Here is a 21,886-nt window from a genome sequence, read left to right on the forward strand (position 1 = left end):
AGTATCTCATCTCCTACCTTCCAAACTTTACAGAAGCTCTCCTGCAAGGTTGAGTCTCGGTTGGGCACACAGTTTTAATCTGCCAGGAAGTTTCGAACCATAGATATTTTTTTGTTCTTCTAGGGGTCAACAGCCTCAGTATGTTTTAAGAAAGAAAACATGATCCAAACAGGCTGTAGTATATCTACTGTACATGCTGTTAGCTAATTTTGACTGTTAGTCATTTTCAAGCATTTATCACAAGCATCAAGCGTCAAATCACATTTGACTAAATATCCGGTACCTATGGAAAGGAATGCATTGCTTTCGTTTGTGTGTATGTGTGTGTGGTCTCATATTTTATTGTTAGATGAAGAAAGTCATATGGCTCATAGTGACTGGTAGTTAAGATGCAAAAATCTTTATGTGGATTAAAATATTGTTATATCAGAATTGCTGGTTAGTATTTAACTTCAACTGTAACATTGAAATAGATGTCATAATTAAATTTTTAGTACATTTTGTATAAGGCTTTAAGATATGCTACCATTCTCCTCACATTTTAATTTCAGGTCTCCTCCAACAAGTAGCATGACAGGAGATGCCCAGTCATCACCTCAGCACAGCATTGAAGCAGACCACAGTATTCATGAGCGGTCTTACATCCAATGTAATACATCTTACTGGGTACTTACTTGTTATGCCATTAGTTAAATGTTAATGGTATTCTGTGAGGTTTCCATTCTCTTTTAATTACAAGTTAAGGCATGTGTTCACCGGCTTGTAAGTTCTGCAAGTACTTACTTAGAACAAAGACATGGACAAGTTAATTTCAGAAACTTGTTGCAAGTACTTGCTGAAGTGTTTCCACAAGAGTCATGGTTCAAGATAGGCAAGCAGAAATTTACAATGTTGTGCTTCAAACTCAGATCACCTGCCACCATTATTGCATCATCATCATCATCATCATCATCATCATCATCATCATCACCATTATTATTATTATTATTATTGTTATTTGTTATTATTATTAAAGAAAAATCATAATGAAAAACAAAAATTACGCAAATAATAAGTGTTTGAGAGGATGGGGATACAAAGGTGTACATATGTAAGTTTTCAAGAAACACTTTTATTAATTTCTCCGAAGCTACCGCCATATTTTCTAGTGTGTCCTGCTTTATAACCATATTCTGAAAATCTGAGTGTTTCTTGTCTCTTAGTATAGGAAAGCACTACACTTTCTGAATTAACTGTTGTGTTCTTGACTGGTCCACAAATATGTCTCACTTTTCAACACTGCCTTTTTTCTGCTGATATTAAGCACATGTGGTGTCACGGTGCTTAGATTGCTGCTTGTACTTAAGCATGTAATATGTGCTAGTGCCAACACTGTATCATTTGGTGTTCTGAATACTCACAATTTCCTGAAATAATTTAGTTGGTGTTTGCAGTATTGCACTGGACCCACCATTGGGTTCTGGTCTGCTGTGCCAATCCTCCTCCTTCACCTGGCAGTTATGCATAGAACTGTAAGAGAGGCTGTTCTCCAACTAACGTCACCAAATCAACAAATAGATCAGTTTAACTTACATGTTCTTCAGTATCGTAAACGACATTTCACATCAACATCATTCAGAATACAAGATTAGTATTATAACTGCCAGAGCAGACAATGCTCTCTATGTGACAGATTGTCACTATAAGTCCAAATCAACATCATTTGATGTCTCTGTGCAGAGAAGAAGCTGGTCATGCTTTCTTATCCATGGGCTGAGTTCATCTCTAGTGTGGCACCAACGTGAAGTAAGTGGCACCACATCACAGCTGGTGAAATGTTTAAAGACCCATACCACTTCCCAGACATAACGGCTTCCATGGATTACTCCATCTCTGCACAGAATTTCTCATATTTCCCACACAGTGGGCTGTCCAGGTTAGCTTACATATTAAAAAAATCTTGCAACATATTTTGTCAACTATGTTAAACCTTGATTGTGACATGCTATTTCCTAAAAAATAGCCTATGACATTATACAAAAAACATCAGAAAGTTTGAGAAAAACTTCCAGCAACTGCCAAATTTGGGAAGTAATTGCAACAAGTTGCAAGAAACTGTTCCACCAACTTTCAGAAGCCACTTCTAGAAGTTGGAGAAACTTGTGGAAGTTGACTTGTTGGGGCGTTTCCACATCAAAGGAAATGCAGGGTCTACAAGTGACTTGTGGAAGTTTACTTGGTGTAAAGGTCACATGTCCTTAGAGATAGTGATAATAACATTTAGTTCTTTAATTTTACATTCTGTCATTTTTGATTAAATAACAGTTTTTGATATCACTGTGCACCAGACCATAGGCCTGTTAAGGAACTAGAGTTGTTTTACTACTCACTAAATAGAGGAGCCACTGTGCAGTGGAAAAGCATGTAGAAAAGATGAGAAATTGTTCAGCATTTGGCAAAAACATGCTCCCATGCAGACGTACAGGCACGTGCACGCAGGACTCACACACAACCCCCACCCGCCTACCTGCCCACTTACACACACACACACACACACACACACACACACACACACACACACAAGCATGCACACACACGAAACCACTGATGTCTACCAATGCTGTGGCTCAGTCTCTCTCATTTACTACCCCTTCACGACTGTAGCCACCTGTGACAGCAACCACTGCACATCATTCTTTGTGGGTATCACAATGAATGAATTACCCTTTCAGATGAGTGGCCACCACCAAACTCCAACTAAATCCCCAGTCTCTCAGCATGCTGAAATGTAATGTTGTTAACGTCAAGTTTCGCAACACACTATTTGGATGTCATCTTCATCCCAAGATTCCATATTTTCAAAATCGCATGTATGGTGGAAGTTATCCTTTCGCCATAGCCTTTCTGCCTTCACATCACACTCTTGCTCTCTATTAGCTTTCTACTCCCCCTTACCTTCCCCAACACAGCTTTTACTTATCTCTTTCTCCTACTCTGGATCATCCCTTTTGCCCCAGTACTTCCCATTTATTGCTTGACTCTTCTATTTTTCCACAATCCACCTCTTTTAAAATCACTACTCATTCCATTTAAGTGCCATCTTTGGGATGTAGCAGCGGTTTTGTGTGTGAGGTGTGCATGTTGGTTAGTTCTGAAGAAGGGTATTGTTAGAAAGCAAGCAGTTTTCTGTCTTTTGTACATGGGTGTCTAGTGCTCAGCACGACCCCTATTTGGTGTGTAGTGATCCATCCTCATACACGTATTATATTCCATCCTGCACACAAGAGATGTTCAAAATTTGCATACAGCATCCTCAAAGTATTTAATCTAAGTGAAGTTCTCAGAGTTTGGTTAAATGAGTAGTGTTTCTTGGTAACATAAATATGCACTCTAAAATTTTTTATTTATTTTTTTGATTTTTATGTTTCATCACAATTTTTATTCATTAATAATAATAATAAAACAACAGTGGCGAGTGCTCAGGTATTTAAGAAAACTGCGCTTCTGCAACAAGTACTTGCAGAAATCTGTTGAAATAAACTTGCGCTAGTGACTTGAGGAATTCAGCTTGAGTAAGTAGACACCTCAGCAGGTGCTTATAGAAGTTATTTGCTAATGGACACAAGCCTTTCATAATACTTGGTGTCTAGGGGCAATTAGATTTTGGCAGCACTCGGAGACAAATGAATATGAGGGTTGGAACTTAAATAGTGGCAACTATTTTTTCACAACCAATACAAGAGAGTTACATGTTTACACCTGTTACTGTCCTTCAAAGTAGTCACCAGCATTGCGTAAAACCTGTTGCCAGCAATGTGGAAGGCGTAGTATAACGTTAGCAGAGCCTGTTCTGTTGATAATGCGAATGGAGTTGTCTACTGCCTGTCGAATCCCTGGAACAGTTCTGAAGCGAATGCCATGAAGTGGTTCCTTTATCTTTGGAATCAAATCAGAGTCACAAGGACTTAAGTCTGGGGAGTATGGTGGATGGTACAATACTTCCCAGTCCCATTGACCAAACAGAGCAGCCATAGGCGTGCGCTGGATGCGCCCGCGCATTGTCATGCAAAATGATGGGTGGGTTGCACAGAAAGTGTCACTGCTTCTTTCACAAAGCTGGTCACAGCAAAAACAAACAAAAACGATCAATATTGACCCAACTCTGTTGTTCCTGTTTTAAAAAAATAGTGACACCGATATGTTAGATTGCTCACTCACAAGAGACTGTGTTTTCCTCGATTGTGCGCATGCTGGTGATGTGGGATGGGCGAGTCCATTTGGTCAGAGGTATGGTAGGTACGACAACAACGTGTGCTATCAGCGACAATAGTACATTCCATTGCATAGTGTCTCCACAGCAGTGTTGCCACTAAGTTCCAACCTGTGAATCTTTCAAGTAGTGCTGATTATGACAGCACCAGTGAAATCGTCAAGTTATCATGGCCAAATAGTACATGTCTCCATAACCATCTTCTAATTTACCACACCAACAGTATTTTTAACTTTACTACAATGTAAATTTAAAACACTAATTTGAAAGAGCCAGAGTGGTAACCTTATTTTTTTTATTTCCTATTGTGTTTGTGTATTATTGAGGAAAGCTTGATATTGTTTCTGTACCCCATTTCCCTCTTCCTCTATAAGGCATATTGAAATTGTTTGTGTGAAGTCTGGATAAATACGCTGTTGGGTGGGTGGGGGGTGGGGGGGAGACAACAACACCAAGAAGGAGTTGTACAACGTAGGCGAAATTTGGTAGGCATGTTTCTACATCTGAAAGACTATGTCTATTCAGATTTCATGCCAGTCACATAAGAGTGGAGCTGTAAGGATACAAATCAGGTTTGCTTTAAATACTTGCTGTAATGGTTGTGAGCATTAGGTACCTTTGAGATTGGATGTAGTGATTTGATATTAGTCAAGAATGCTTTTAAGGCAACAAAGACGTCATTATCAACATGTCTCAAAGTTTGAATGTGGTCATTTAATGGGGCTACGAGAAGCTAGATGTTCCTTCTGCGATATTGCAGGAGGACTTGGCAGGAATGTAGCCACTGTATATGATTGCTGGCAGTGGTGCTCACGTGAATGTATGGTTCCAAAAAGACCAGGCTCCAGACGGCCATATGCCACTACTAGAGGGAAGACCATCATGTTTGGCATGTAGTTCTGGCTCTTACACATCAGTTAGTTCAAGGACAGCTCTGAGCCAGATGCCCTGTAGTATGGCTCCACTGACTTCGAACCACTACCATTTGTGACTTCAGGTGAGAGCTCAATGGAGGGCAGGGTGGAGATCTGTTGTGTTTTTTGATGAAAGCTGGTTCTGCCTCAGTGCCAATGATGGCCGTTTGTTGGTATGGAGGAGGCCAGTTGAGGTCTCCAACCAACCTGTCTGCATGCTAGACACACTGGACCTACACCTGGAGTTATGGTCTGGTGTGTGAAATCATGTGACAGCAGGAGCACTGTCACAGTTATCTCATACACCCTGACTGCAAATTTGGTTGTCAGTCTGGTGATTTTACCTGTTGTGCTGCCATTCATGAAGAGCATACCAGGGGGCATTTTCCATCTGGATAATGCTCGTCCACATACCACTGTTGTTACCCAACATGCTCAACAGAGTGTCAACATGTTGCCTTGACCTGCTTGATTACCAGATCTGTCTCCAATCTAACACATGTGGGACGGCATCGGACAATAACTCCAGCGTCATCCCCAATGAGCTTTAAACATCCCTGTATTGATTGATCAAGTTTAAGAGGCATGGAACTCCATCCCACGAACTGACATCTTTCATGTAACACAATGCATATGTGTCCTTGCTTACATTCAACATTCTGGTGGTTTCTCCGGCCATGGCTTATCCATGATCTTGCAAAGTTACATGTGCTGCCTAGACAAATATGCTCCTGAAATTTTGTTACTGTACATTAATTGTATTTTGGTGTAGTGAATTTTTACATCAGCTTTGGGTTGAGATATTATGTACTTTATTTCAGTCTTTGTTAACTAACTTTTATTCACCAATCATGCTATTATTACTTCTAATGCAAGAATTTTTGAGGTGCCTGTTAACTAATAGAACCACTTGAGGAGAGAAAAAATATCTGTTTAGTCACCACCTACTTTGAATCTAATACACAGGGTGTCCCGAGAGAAACGGTCAATATTCAGTTGTATGACAGGGACCTTCATTCAGAGAAAAAATTCTAGTGAACATTGAGTCTACAATACATGCCCTAAGAGCTTTGAGCACTTCATCTTTGGTACTGTGAAATAAATCTCTTCTATTGCAAGCTATTTGCTTTGTATATTTTGAGAGGTGGTATAGTCCAAACCACAAACAATGGCAGTTTGCACATGTTGAGGTGCTAACAAGAATGGCATTGTAGACAATTCCAAGTGGCAGTTGTGGTATGTGCATGCCCAAGCTTTCCGCTTGAAGGAAGCGTGTAACCCGCAAATTATGTCTCTCGCTTGCTTATGCAGAATTTATCACTCACCACCACCATCAGCAATGACAACTTACAACAAATGACATATAAATTCACTAAACAACTTGTTACTATCAAGTTTAATTCTCGTATTAGCTACAGCATTCAGAGCAGAGTGCTCAGAACACTACTGAACATTCATTGGCTGTCAGCATATGCATGACGTAGGTGTACAGAACAAGGCTAAACTCAGCTGCCATTGTTGATGACTCCTATTATAGTATGGAGCAAAACGTGAAAAAAAGTCTAGTAAACATGGGCTCTAGAATGCATATTTTAAGAACTGTGAATACTTGTTCATCTTCACTAATGTGAAACACATCTCTTCCACTGAACAAGTGCTCATAGCTCTTAAGGTAAGATAGGTCAGGAGGGTAGTTAGTTGCATATCTGGGTTTTTATCTGTGCTTTTTGTTCAGTTAAGTTAGCAGTACTAGGATGAGTAGGATGTGCATATGCTATGTGAGGACCCCGGAAGAGCTGGTCACAGTTCACAAGCAGCTGAATATGCTTTTGGCTACAGTCAGTCACCTTCATGGGTTCTGCTGCCGAGGCACCTCCTTGTGTTCCCAATGCTATGGATCTGCTCCCATGGCAGGGTGGATGGCGGGTGGTAAAGCGTTTGCATCACTTGGCGCAGTGGTCCTATGTGGAGATTGGCCATCTGGCCTTGCCTGTTCGCCCTATGAGTGGACAGGTGGCCATTCCTTCAGCAGGCACACAGGGGTAGGATTTTGCTAGTTACTTGGCGCTCCAGCATTAGGTGTGTTATGGAGCCCCTTAGGACCCTCAGGGCTGGAAAGAAAGCTGATGTGCGCTTGGTATGTCTGCCGGGGCCCTCATCCAAGATGTGGAAGAGACCTTGCCGACAACTATTGAGCATGCAGGGTGCAGTTGTTCGCAAGTTGTGGCTCGTATCGGCACCAACAACACCTGCCACTTTGGTTGTGAGGCCATTCTCAGTTCATACAGGCAGCTGATGGAAATGATGAAGGCTAATGGCCACTTATTCGGGGAGCAAGCAGAGCTCGCAATTTTAGAGTGTTGTTCCCAGAGTTGATTAGGGCTCTGTTATTTGGAGCAGAGTGGAGGGCCTCAACGAAAGGCTCTGTTGACTTTGTGATAGTTGTGGTTGCAGATTTATGGACCTATGTTACAGGGTGGGGAATTTAGGAATCCCCTTCATAGGTCAGGGGTCCACTACACAAAGGAAGCAGCTACTCATGTAGCACAGTACTTATGCTGTGCATATGGGATTTTTGTAAGCTAGGCAGTAGTTAGAGGTACCCTGAATACACGTGTATAATGAAAGCAGATTGCATTCAGAGTAATGACACTTTGAATTCAAAATTTTATCAGTAAATTGTTGAAATATTCATAACAAAGTTCCCATATTTTAAGGACATGTGGTTCACCTGTAATGTAGACTGGATTTAGGATACTAGTGTGACCCATTCTTGGGCATTGCTCGAATGTTTAGGATCTACACTAGGTCAGATTGAGGGAAGACATCAAAGCAATTCAGAGGCAGGCTGCTAGATGTGTTACCAGTATTTTCAAACAACATGCAAGTATTACGAAGATGGTTCAGAAACTCAAATGGGACTCTCTGGAGGGAATGTGACATCCTTTTCAAGGAACATTGTTGAGAAAATGTAGAGAACTGGCATTTGAAGCTGACTCCAGAATGATTCTACTGTGCAAGACAACGAAGGTAAGAGAAGAGAAGTTAGGGATCATATGGAGGCATATAGATAGTCACTTTTCCCTTGCTATATTTGTGAGTGAAACTGGAAAGGAAATGAGTAGTACTGGTAAGGGTACCCTTTGCCATGCACCATATGATTGATTGCGGAGTATTTGTGTAGATTTAGATGTAGATTTTAGAGCCCATTTTCACTAGACAATTTTTTGCAATATGGAAAGCAAAGAGCTTGTAGCAGAAGAGATATGTTTCACAGTATTAAAGATGAAGTAGTGCTCATAGCTCTGAAGGTATGCTTTTTAGAGCCCTTGATTACTGGACTATTTTGCTTTGAATTATCATTCCTGTCAGATCTCTGAATACTACCATTTTTTGTGACCACCGTGCATAGTGAAAGCTACTGTCTGGGGTTTATTTTATCTAGTGTTTGTGTCACAGGCACTTGTCTTTATGTACTGCTGTTGTATGCAGTGATCCCAGCATTTACCAGTAACTGTTTGGCAGTCCTGCTGTGTTGTAAACCAGCTGCCCATAAATCCCATTAGAGTATTCTGTCTTTGGAACTTTTTTCAGTTTTTCTGAACTATCCCTATTTGCCTTCATCCTGTGACATTGCAGACAATTCAACACAAATATCTGTCTTTGCACTGGAGTAATTAACTCGAAATTAAACTATACATCTAGAATATTTGCTTGTGTAGTTGTACAGTTGCCAAATAATGCATTCACCAAAATGAGTCAACATTGCAGCAATTTGTCATTTAATTAATGTGTACATCACTTCATCTAATAGAAACTACGGCATTTACAGTGTAAAAGTACTAATCATGTTCATCCATTTCTTGGATAAAACACACTACAAACGTGTTTCACAGATCGATGTGCACCTTGCCGTTTGGAGTTGCGACAGTTGACAGCAAGGCGTCAGGAACTCCACCGTGTAGCACTTCAGGGACGTGAACAACTTGACGAGCAGGAAGTATGGGAACCACCACTGTTACCTCCAACCTGGAGACTGCGGGGTGCACTTGTAGCACATCTGCATGAGCATCGTGGTGCTGTCAACAGGTGAGAGGAGACTGATTCTGATAGGGCATGGTGTGATATAATAACAAGGTGTAAGTCAGTAGTTTAAGATGCATAACGATTATACATTTCATAAATATTGACCCCTGCTTTCATCCCATAGTAAGCATCAGTGTACACACCTTTTCCAAATCGGGGAAGTTTCTTCTTTCATTTGATATGTAAATATCATACATTGATGAGAGAGTTTGCTTATTATAAGGCCAAAATGAAGTGGTTCCATATCACTGTCAGTAAAGAAAAATGCTGATTTTTCTCAGTATTAGCAAAAGTATGGTTAAATGCATTTCAAAGATATTTTGAGAATCTTCAAGTGTTTTTTTTTTTTTTCTTTTTCTTTTTTCTTTTTGTAAAAAAGAAGGTTCTGATAGATGACAGAAGTTAGTATTAGATGAGTTTTCACAGGTGTGGGAAGTCCGTGCTTCAATGTGGAATAGTGAGCAAATGAGGTAGAAGGCTGTCATTTTTCGAGTGAATAACATTTTGACATGTTGTCTGGAAACTGAGCTTCAGATTCAAAAAGTTCAACTAAAAGCTTCTGCTGATTGAAACTAATTGAATAGCAGAAAAAAGGCTGAAAGTTATTGAGGGGAATAAAAATATTGATCCTATACAAAGAGGACTATTTATTACACCGATGAGATTTGGTGTGGTGCAGATCATTCCAGAAAGTTTGGATAACAGGATCAAAAACTTCTGTATGCATATAAAAATGAATATGATTATCTCTAAGTAATTGCTTAAGAGTGGAATGGCTGAAATAGTGGGATTTAAACACTGTCTGGTCCTGGAAAGAGAATTATGGTGTGCCACATTGGAAGTGATGATGAGGTTATGCAAAATGCTAACTAATGTTTTATTGGGCACCAACTGGTGCAGATTCTATTCTGAGAGCAGTAGAAGTCAATACAAAGAGTGTTTCAGTAGTGCTTTTGAAAAGTAACCCAATCAATATGTTACTGCTATAGATCAGTTACAAATAATAAATCCAGTGTTGTGAAATCCACCTATGAAATGAATTAGAAGAAGGATCCAATTATTGAATGACCGAAAACATTAATCTAGAATTTGCATTTAATGTCACATCGTAGAGGAATTTACAGGTTTACAGGAACATTCGTGACAGCATTACAGTCGCAAGAATTCTTTGAAGCGGTTATTGCACTTGGGGCTTTTTCATTAAGAAAATAAAATGAGAAGTTAAGGTACAGGGTGACAATTATTGAACATGTAAACGTCACTACAGATATTTGGATTTATGTTATGACATGTTTGATATGCCTGCCATCATTGGCATTGATGTGGTGCAGACGAATAGTGAAATTCTGCTTGACCAATTGAAGTGTTGTTATACTAATGCTGTTGATGACCTCCTGAATGGCTGTTTTCACCTCAAAAATGGTTTTGATGTTATTACTCTGCCAAAAAAGGAGTTGCACGTGTCCAGAACTGGAGAATATGGCAGCCAGTTGAGGCCCATGCCAGTGGTCTCTGGGTACCCTAGAGCCAGAATGTGGTCACTAAAGTGCTCCTCCAAGACGTAAAACACTCTCCTGCTTCAATGGGGTTGAGCTCCATCTTGCATGAACCATATCTTGTCGAAATCAGGGTCACTTTTGATAATGTGGGTGAAATCACCTTTCAAAACCTTCACGTACCGTTGTAAGTCACCATGCCAACAAAGAATATTGCACCGATTACTCTGTGACTGGACTTTGCACACCACACAGACACCCATTGAGGGTGAAGAGACTTCTCAATGGTGAAATGCAGCTTCTCAGTCCCCCAAATTCACCAATTTTACTTATTGACGAACCCAGTTAAATGAAAGTGGGCTTCAGTGCTAAACCAAGCAATAATGCGCATACTAATTACCTTCATGCCACAGGGCCAACTTTGCAGTCTGAATGTCCTAACACAAACCGTTCAGAAGTTATGACGATTTAATTTCCTGCCACAGGGCCAACTTTGCAGTCTGAACGTCCCAACACAAACTGTTCAGAAGTTATGACAATTTAATTTCAAACAGTTCAATAATTGTAACCCTGTAAATGATAATTTACAGCTGTGCAGCTCCACTCTAAAAAGAATTCCCCAAACTGTTCAGAGGAGTTCAGTGATTCATGTACACAGATCATGTGTGCTCAAGGAGGTCACTGTCTTGACGTGGTAACAGAACAATTGCTGATTCAAATTGACACTACGATAGCAATGAGACCCCAGGCAGCAGCAAAAAGGATTAATGTAGCTTCCTCCCCAATTCACTACTATGCCATGAAAAATATATTCCAGCCCATTGCTTCACATCATAGATAGAATTTTCATTCACATTACAAATTGACAACACATTTCATTATTCATTTAGTGAGCATTGTTTGTATATTAAGTGTTCATAAACAATTTCCCATGTTACTGTTTCTCGAAATCCAGATCCTTGGTATCTACCAGTGACTGCCAAGAAATGTAGCAATGCTGTTTGGGAACACAAAGACAAATTTGCCAGTTTTTGTTGGTGGAATAGGTGTTTCCATTACAACAGTGGCAGTGCACTAGCGTCACTCGTCCACATCCTTGCATGGATTGCAGCAACTAACACAACTGCATTACCGATTCTTAACTGACAGAATTGAGGATTATTCATTATTAATGATATGTTCAGGCTCTACACCTATTTTTTCTCCGTTGCGGTAGTTATGAAGATAAGCTCAATTGCCAGTGTCTTGCATTTGCCATTATTCTGATGAAACAACTAATAAGAAAACAATGAAAAAACTGCTTGTAAATAGAGAATGGGGGTATCTATAATCAGTGTAAATTAGGGCCTGTCTGTTGTGACTGTACAAATTGGAAACTTACCAAAATGCTCAAAAAACACACTTCCTTATAAATATTCCCACATGTGTCACTCAATTTACAGTCAACATAATGTAACCATTTACATTGTTTTATGCATGAATGATCACCGAAACAGTAGCATTTGGTACTCTGCTAACAAGGTTACATCTTGTCAACCAAGATAATATTTTCTGCTGTTCTCAAATGAGGACCATAGTATTGACTATTCTCTATACAACCCAGCTACCTTTGAGCCAATTTCCTGTCAAACAGCACCTGTCCCTCTCTCCTCTCCTATAAATTTCTGCCATTTTATTCAATTTCTTCAGTTTTTCTTTTTTATAATTTTATGGCTGTTTCATCATCATCATCATCATCTTCTTCTTCTTCTTCTTCTTCTTCTTCTTGTCCTTCACAATCTACTAATTCTAACAGTGCCCATTTTGATGATTTTTCTTTTTATCTCATAACCATCTTTTTTTTTCTCTTACCGTCTTATCAGCTGGTCTACAAAAGAAATCCTCCATATTTTGCTGTATCTTCAAAAATCTAGTATAATGTAATAATACAAGGGCTGTTCAAAAAGTATCCAGCTGTGTTTTATAAAGTCAATCTTTATTCACATACAATTGTTTGACACTATTCACCTTCAGAGTACAGAGTAATCCCCTTTAGCTTCTACACACCTCTCCGAATGCCGCTGCCTCTGATGAAAGCATCGTTGGAAACCTCTTTTGGTATGGTATGCAGCTGCTCCATCAAATTCTGCATAACATCTTCCCTGCTCTGAAATCTGGTCCCTTTTCAGTTTTGGAAAAAGTCTGAAATCCCTTGGTGGTAGGTCAGGGGAATAGGAGGGCTGATGAACCACAACCTTGTTGTGTTTGCCAAAAAAGTCTGAATTAATTGAGAACTAGTAGCAGGTGCAATATCTTCATGGAGGTGCCAACTGACTGCTGCCCACAAGTCTGACCATTTCTGTCTCACTGCTTTGTGAAGGCAACATAGAGCCTCTTGGTAGTACTCCTGATTGGCATTGACCAAGCCTTTGGAGTAAAAAAAAAATGGTCAGCATGTCTTACACATTGCTGTGGACCTGTATTATTTTTTTGGGTCTCAGGAATGACGGATGCTTCCATTGTGATGACTAGAACTTTGTTTGTGGTTTGTATCCACAAACCCAGGACTCATCACCAGTGATAACTGTGTTAAGAAAGTTGGGATTAATTTCACAGTGTCTAGCATGTACTGTGTGATCTCCGAATGAAATTGTATCTGCCCAGTAGATGTTAGCAACTTTGGCATAAATTTTTCTGAGATCCTCCTGAGGCTCAAGTATTCTGTTAAAACGGAATGAATGAATCCAGTACTGATTTTAACCTCATCTGCAAGTACTCTGATCATGATTTGTGTATCCAGCGTCACTAGGGTCCTTACATGATCAGTAACAACCTTATGCTTCCATTCAGGAGGATGACAGTTCAAATCCTTGTTTAGCCATTCATGTATATTTGGCATAGCTTCTTGAAATCACCTAAGGGAGATGTTGAGATGGTTCCTTTGAAAAGGAATGTGTGATTTCCTTCCCTGTGCTTCCCTTTTGTTAAATCATAATCGAGGATCCAAGATTTTTTTACCGATTGTAGAAATTTCTCATTCATTTGGTTTCTCCATTACAAAGGTTCAGAAATGTCTTCTCTCACTTACTGAGGTTTCCCTTAATCAGTATTTAACCTGCACACCACTCACTTTATAGAGGTTTAAGAAAAGAGGCAGGATATCAAATACATGCAGAATTAGGAAATAATATAACAAGTTATAATGTAATTATCTAAAAACAGGTATTTATAATTATGCACTTACTTTAAGAAATCTAGCAGCTCTCTTTTTTGTGTGCTTTGGGATTTTAAAGTATATTTCAAGCTTATTTAATCAAAAACTGACTGATCAGTATACTTTGAAAATTGAAGGAAGACTATTCTCTGTCTAGCATATTTAAACCTACTTGGTTCTTTGTGGAAAGGATATTAATTCATCACCAGAACAACCATCTATAATATTCTCTTCAATATCACTGTCTTATGCTCATAAACCAAAACGCTCTTTATCATCTTTGTAAATCAGCACACTGTTGTCAGTTAACATAATCTTTAAATGTGAGTACTGAACTTTCCATCCGTAGCTTGTGGTCTAGTGGCTAGCATTGCTGACTCTGGATCACGGGGTCACGGGTTCAATTCCCGGCCAGGTTAGGGATTTTCTCTGCCCGGGGACTGGGTGTTTGTGCTGTCCTCATCATTTCATTATCATTATCAATCATGACAGTGGCTAGATTGGACTGTGTAAAAAAATTGGACTGTGTAAAAATTTGGACTTTGTATAGTTGCTGATGACTGCGCAGTTGAGCGCTCCACAAACCAAACATCATCGTCAACTGAACTTTTCTGTTTTGTGAGAAACCCAATGTCAGCTTCTTTTTCGTTTTCCAACCTGAAACCTAGATTTCATGAAGCAGTTCTTGATAGTAATGTAGCTTGTTGCAAACATGCTATCCTAGAGAATTTCATGCCAAGGGTACATTTATCTTGGGGTTAGTATCCTTATCCAAGTGGCAAAATGTGTGTGATGAGTTCATTACAACAGTAAGATTTAAAGTTTAATGGATGTCATTTTCTGTAGAGGTTTTTATTCGGCTTTTGAAATTTTGGTATTACATCTCTGTCAAACATCTCCAAATACACAGCAGAACATATTAGGAAAATATAATGAGCAGACAATAATAGTATGAACTACACTGACATTGGCTATGTATATAGTTAAGTTGTCCATCTGAAGACTGAACTGTGGCAGTGAAATGTAAGTCACCTCCTATCTCTGTGTTATGATTCACAATTTGCAGATGTCTCTATTTTGTACTCTTATTCACAGGTTGGTCTCGATACCAGAGACTACACTGTTTGCAAGTTGTTCAGCAGATGGCTACATTCGCCTTTGGGACTGTGGCAAAATGGAAGGTCGAAATATTGCTAATCGCTCACGGCAAGTTTACAATAGACAAGCGGGCCCCCTTGTCGGTCTCACTGTATGTGAGGGCAATCAGTCTTTAGGATCTGCTTCACAAACTGGTGCAATTTTTGTCTTAAGGTATGCATTAATTTACTAATTATTTTTTAGCTACTGTTGGTGGCTAATGGTTAACAACAGATGTTGATGTTTTTGTGAATAATATGCGTTAATTTTGTAAGGAAAAAATTAAATAATTTTAATTGTGTTCATATATTTACCAGTTTTATCATCAATTATGTGGCTACTGACTTGACTGCTAAAAATGAACACTAAATTTTTTACAGTTTTAAAATTGCTTCATAATAGTTAGATTTTCAGAATTGTGAAAAACTTAGGTTACATTCTGTTTGTAAGATTCTGGATAAGTATTTCACTACAATAATTTTAATTCTTTTATCTTGTAGGGTTGAACCTAATAGCAACAAGATGACTGTGCTGCAGTCTCGGCAGCTTGATTTACAAGAAGATGGCTGTGCTGTTGATATGAATTACTTTGATTCAGGTTTGTTCTTTTAGAATTTTTATATTGAACTTTCTAACAGTGATATTGATATGGAAACTTCTAATTGCCAACTAAACATTCCACTAGTTTTTTGTTTCTATATTTGTTCTGAAATTTATGTTATGTCCAATATATCTGACAATATCTTTCTGTTTTCCACCATTTATTAAATTTTGTTGTTGCTTTACATTCTTATGAGTGCAATGTTTACATATGACTCTGGGATGTGCAAAGTAACAGTAGATAATACTCGATAAAAGTGAAACTGTTGTTAACCCTTTTGTATCTGACAGTGATTCAGATTCTCTGCCCAGCCTGAGTATCGAAAGAGACTCTCAGAGATCCTTAGCCTCTGTAGCTTTCAGGTTGATACGCAGTCCTTTGTAAGGTTGGAAAACTCAGCTGACATGAGAGATGGGTGTAGTTGCTGACAATTTTCTGCTGATAAATAATACAACTAGCTACTTGTCAGTCTCTCTCATTTATGATATGAAACTTGTGTTTGATTGTTCTGAACTTGACCTTGCCTCTTTGTTTCTTTATTTGGACTACACTCTGGATGCATTTATCACACTTCTGGTCAGCTGTTCACTATATGAACTTTGTCATGACCAACCACATATAATTGCTTGTTTGTTCCACTGGTCTCCATGTCACCATTCGTGTGAGTGATAATAAACTTTGTGGTATTGAGAAAACTCAAAGATTGGTTTGAAACCACTGTTCTTTACTTTTTGGCCTTTTGGAGATGGTATGGTCTTGCCTTCCTCCAACCTTTGAACTGACTAAAGGGAGAAGGGATCGAGGGTTTTTCACATCACACAGCAGCTTTTCATTTTTCATGTTAACAAATCACTGCCAGAGAAGAAAGAAGTGATAAATATATGAAAAAACCTTGTACTTTCCGGAATGAACCTGTGACCTTTGGATTTGTAATGTGCCACTTACCCAGTTGAGCCACCAAGCCAAACATCCTACTTTGTTTAAATTTTATATATGTATATATTATTTTTATAATGAATCTGACATGTCTGACGACACTGTTGTACTGAATGGTCTAAGGATGAATAAATAAATCTGTATGGTTTATAATTACCAGGACAAGGTATGTATGAGAGACAATTTTTGGAAAATCCACAGGAAAAGTTGGAAACTTTGATGGAATTTTGATATGAAAATCTTAATGAAAGAAATGTGACAGTCAGTTTGACAGTTCTGCTGTCACACGTTTTCATAAAAAAAAAAAAAAAAGAAGAATAAATGTTATGTACAGTTTGACAGTTCTGCTCTCAACATGTTTTCATGCATGCACAACAAATTCCGCATTGAATACTGATATTTTGCAAAAAAGAATACAATTGAGAGTGACATTTTAGTGTGTTGTTGGTGGTGATCATATCTTTGGTATGTTGCAAAGATGAATTGATTTCAGTTCATGGTAAGCTGATGTGTTGCAAACATTCAATTGATTTCAGTTCTTGGTTTATTTCTTTGGAAAAAATGCCATCAGTGAGTGTTGAAATATCAGTCGGCAGCCATGCAACGCAGACTATCTACATGACTGTTGAGTCAATGAGACTGGCAAAGAGTGTAGACAGCCATTTGGAGGCAAATCGAATAAGAATTACAATAAACTTTCTTTTAAACTGGCTGCAAGAAAGAACATGCTAAGCTGTGATGTGATAATGTGCGGGTTTGTTCTCCTTTTTGCATTCATTTTTAACAGAAAACCTGATAGTTGTGTTTATGACTAACTTTATAATCCTGCCTGTTCATAGATTAAAACCATGTGAAATACTGTCATTATAGCTACTATCCTCACAGATCCAGCAACTGGAAAGGTCTCTTTCATATCCCACTTACTAATGATTTCAACTGATCATTCATTTTGACTTCTATTCTCAGTCAAGGTTCTGTTTGCAATAACAATAAATAAGGTAAGAGAGAGCGAGAGCAGGAGATAGAGAAGTGGGAAGGAAATGGGTATAAAGAAGGGGAAGGAGGATATGGACGAAGAGATGGCGGAGGAGGAGATGAATAGTGTGTGTGTGGGATAAGAGATGTACATGGAGCAAGTGGAAGGCTATTGACAGAGATAGAGGGGAGGAGGAGGAGATGGACAAAGGTAGGGGGGGAGGGGGGGGGGAGAAGGAGAGGGATAGAAATGGGGAAGAGGGATATTAGTACGTGTATCCAATTCCGATACATATTTAGCAATTATGAAGCATTGCCAGGTTTACAATAGTTGATGAATAAACAGGAAACCTGATACTCGGGGGGGGGGGGGGGGGGGGGGCACAAAAAAAAAAAACGATAAATGGAAAAAAAAGCTGACTCTTTTACAGTTATAGCAAATAGCTGCAGTCTTTCTTTTATTGTCAGCTTAATATCTACATGGGAGCATTGATAAATAGCAGGGCCGCTCATATTACATAGTAATTTTGTTTACCAAAGGGAATTTTATGGTCTACACAACTAAAGTCTTCGGTCTCTCTCTCTCTCTCTCTCTCTCTCTCTCTCTCTCTCTCTCTCTCTCTCTCTCTCCCCCTCCCCCTCCCCCTCCCCCTCCCCCCCTCTCCCTCCCCCCCCTTAAGTAGATGTCTGACTGTGAAATTGCAATTGCCACCTCATGACCTCATGAGAATAAAAATCTCCCATAGTCTTCACTGTTTTGTTTTAGTCTTAGATCTTTGCAATGGTACTATGTTTAAAGTGCCTACTGTGCCTAACTACATTTTATTTACACAGTATCAACAAAGACCACTGGACCATGGGTTAACAGCTTTGAATGTGCAAGACATTTGAGTTCATTTCTGTATGTAGTTGTCCTCACCAAAATTGTTGTAGAAGTGACTCTACTAAGGTCTGTAGGGATAGCCCTTCCATTACATCTTAGTGAGGGTAGTTCTCATTGTACAAGAAAGTCAATCGGTGTGCAACTTTAGCACCCAAATCAACGTGACAGATCACACTGTAGGGAATAAATATGGATGGGGTGCTCACCAGCTCATACTTCAGTATGACTCATCAAATTCTGTGTGCCCTGCCAGACTTCTGTGCAATGGATAGGAATGTCAGAGTTCCTAAGGCAACTTGGAAGATCCTTGGAAGTTGGTATTCTGGATGTGGTGAAATAGTATTGAATGTGGTGGACTAAGGGAGCCCAAGGAGTAGTTGTAGGACAAATTCTTCTGCACTCACAAATTCCTACACTAAGTTTTCCTAAATAAACAAGAACATGAACCTTAAAACGTCTGCTTGTTTTTAGGTAGGAGCAATAAATTGTGTAACTTTCAGAGCAAAAGCTAGGTTAGTGGAATTAAAAGAAGAACTAAATGAAGTTAAATTGGATACAGTAGAGTTATCAGAAACATAATGATAATTATAAAAAAAATAGAATTATAATGTATTGTATTACACAGGAACAGATGAGAGAGGAAATTGAGGTGCAGCCCTTATTGTAAAGTATGAAATTAAAAACAAAGTTCAAAGAATTACAAAAACTGATAAATAACACCAAATCCCACTGCTACAACTATGGGGGGGGGGGGAGGGGGGGGTATCCATTTGAAAACTAAATGTTTCCCAGCAGTGATGTAAGGGGGGCTGAATGGAGCAGAGAACAAACTAAAGATGAAGACATAAATATGACTGTCGAAAATTAAGAGCTGATGGGGGAGACATGTAGTTAGTCGAATTGATCATAGGTGAATGAAAGAAGTACCTTGCTGGGTTTCAGAATATAGCAAAACACAGAGGTGATAACCTGATGATAGATAGGTAGATGAAATTCGAAAACATGCAGGATCAACGTGGATGCCTGTAACTGAAGATCATACCGCTCAAAGAAGTCTGCAGGAGTGGATGTAATGAATGATGATGTTGATGACAACATTGCAATGTAAAACTGAAACTGAATTTCACATATATCTCTTCTGTTTCAAGAAAGATGTTTGTAACATAAGACTGAGACAGAACTTTGAACTCTAGAAATTAACATTAAGAATTTTTAAAATAACTTTCTTCTTTTTCTTTTTCTTCTTCCTGCTTCCTTGCTAGGCTAAATCCTGTTTTCTTCAGTACCCCTCAGTCTACCCTGAGGTTTCATGCCTCTTTTTCTTGAACATCCGGTACTTCTTTTGCCAGCTGGTAATTTATTTCTCGTGATTTGTATGATCTTCTATTCATCCGTCCTGTCTTTGTGCTCATTCCATTCATGCTTTCTCTTCAGTACCCACTCATTAATAGAGCCCACTTCACATCATTTTCTAATTCTTTCTTTCACTTCTCTCTATCAGTCTCGCAGTGTCTTCCTTGTAATCCTTCACAGTATTTTCATTTCCATGGTTTCCAAAAGTGTTTTTGTTTTTGATGTTTCCAATCTTGTCTCAGCTGTGTATGTCATAATAGGTCTTACTATTGTTTTGTATATTCTTACCTTTGCATTTTGCCCTATATGCTTGTTTTTCCAAGTAATTGAAATATTATGAAAAGGATAGATTGCTACTCACCATATAGCAGAGATGCCGAGTTGCAAATAGACACAACAGAAAGAGTGTTAGACACGTAAGCTTTCAGCTAAAAGGCCTTCTCCCAAATAAGAACCCGCCCCCCATACACACACACGCACGCACGCACGGTGACTGTCTCTGGCTGCCGAGGCCAGACTGGAGAGTTTGGCCCTGGCAGCCAGAGCCAATGGTCGTGTGTGTGTGTGTGTGTGTGTGTGTGTGTGTGTGTCTGTGTGTGTGTGGGTTGTCTTGCCTTGTCTTGTCTAATCTAATTCAGAAGAAGACCTTTTGCCTGTAAGCTTACTTGTGAAACAGACTTTTTGTTGTGCTTATCTGCGCCCCAACATCTCCGCTGTATGGTAAATAGCAATCTATCCCTTTCATAATGGTGTCATTAGTTCATCCTAGATTTTTCATTGTTTGTTTTTTCGAATAGTATCGTTTGAACACCCTGCCACTTTATTGGCTTTTGCTACTTGTTCTTTAACCTTCTTTTCGACTTTTCCACTGCTGGACAGTTCAGTACCAAGATATTTAAATGTCATTACCTGTTGAATAATTTTTCCATCCATTTCCAATTTTCAGCTAATTGGTTCCACAGATGAAGTAACACATTTGCTTTTAAGTGGATATGACCATATTTAGGTTTTTGGCTGCCACGATAAATATATTTAAAAGTTTCTGCAGGCTATCTTCACTGTTTGCCAACAGAACTGCATCGTTACCATAACAAATCATTTTTATTTCTTTGTCCCTCATTTTATAAACCAATACCAGCCAATACGTTTTATATCAGCTCATCCATGACTATATTAAAAAGTAGCAAGCTCAAAATGTCACCTTGTCTAATACCACTGTTAACTACTATGCATACAGTTAACATGGAATCAATTTTCACGTCGATTTAGTTGTTGGAATAAATATCTTCAATTGTTTTTATTATATTGGAAGGAATCCCCAGTTGTGGTGCAGGTTCACCACATCTGTTAACTGATTCCTATAGAAAGCCTTCTATAAATCAATAAAACAAAGATAATATAGTATGTTGTATTCAGTGCTACAACCTGTCTAAGAATGAATACTGCATCTGTGTGTGACTACCAGATCTAAAACCATACTGCTTTTCTGCAACGGTTGTAATGCTTTTTATTTTATTTCCTATTATTTTTGTTATGAGTATAAGAACTGAACACAGTAGATTTATCCCTCTGTAGTTGGAAGGGTCTTTCATATCTCCTTTTTTGTACGTAAGAATTGTATTACTAGTTTTCCATTTATTTGGAATTTTATTACCTATTATGACAGTGTTAACCAACCAGGTTAATTGTTCCATTAGAGGATATCCTCCATACTTCAGTAATTCATTGGGATCCTATCGTTCCCTGGAGGCTTCCTATTTTTTTAACAGATTCACAGCTTCTTCTACCTTTGCACATTACACAGTTAAATCATCATTTACTTGTATAATGAAATCTAATATCTCTTCATTTGCTGGTGTTTTTTTTTTTTTGTTTTATACCCTGTCAAATGTTTAACCCATGATTCCTCATTCACTTTCAACATTTCATTTAATTTTCTTATCTGCTGTCGTATCATTTTTCAAACTTATTTCTGCAACTCGTAGAAGTAATGTTTTAAATTTTTAAGAAAGTTTTCCCACTGTTCCTGTTAAAAATGATTCATTAGTAATTTTGTCTCATTA

The 21,886-nt window shown here is 38.7% G+C and overlaps 1 protein-coding gene across 2 annotated transcripts in view; it reads left to right on the plus strand.

Annotated features, from left to right (window-relative positions):
- The window catches only part of LOC126251958 (phosphoinositide 3-kinase regulatory subunit 4), a 209,624-nt gene that overhangs the window by 151,828 nt on the left and 35,910 nt on the right, over positions 1 to 21,886 (plus strand). For both annotated transcript variants that reach the window (XM_049952721.1, XM_049952722.1), the window contains exons 20-23: positions 552 to 649; positions 9,060 to 9,252; positions 15,034 to 15,249; positions 15,576 to 15,673. In XM_049952721.1, coding sequence (XP_049808678.1) covers positions 552 to 649; positions 9,060 to 9,252; positions 15,034 to 15,249; positions 15,576 to 15,673 — 605 coding nt within the window. The remainder of the gene's footprint in view (positions 1 to 551; positions 650 to 9,059; positions 9,253 to 15,033; positions 15,250 to 15,575; positions 15,674 to 21,886) is intronic.

The sequence above is a fragment of the Schistocerca nitens genome, chromosome 4 (assembly GCF_023898315.1).
Source record: "Schistocerca nitens isolate TAMUIC-IGC-003100 chromosome 4, iqSchNite1.1, whole genome shotgun sequence".
NCBI lineage: Eukaryota > Metazoa > Arthropoda > Insecta > Orthoptera > Acrididae > Schistocerca > Schistocerca nitens.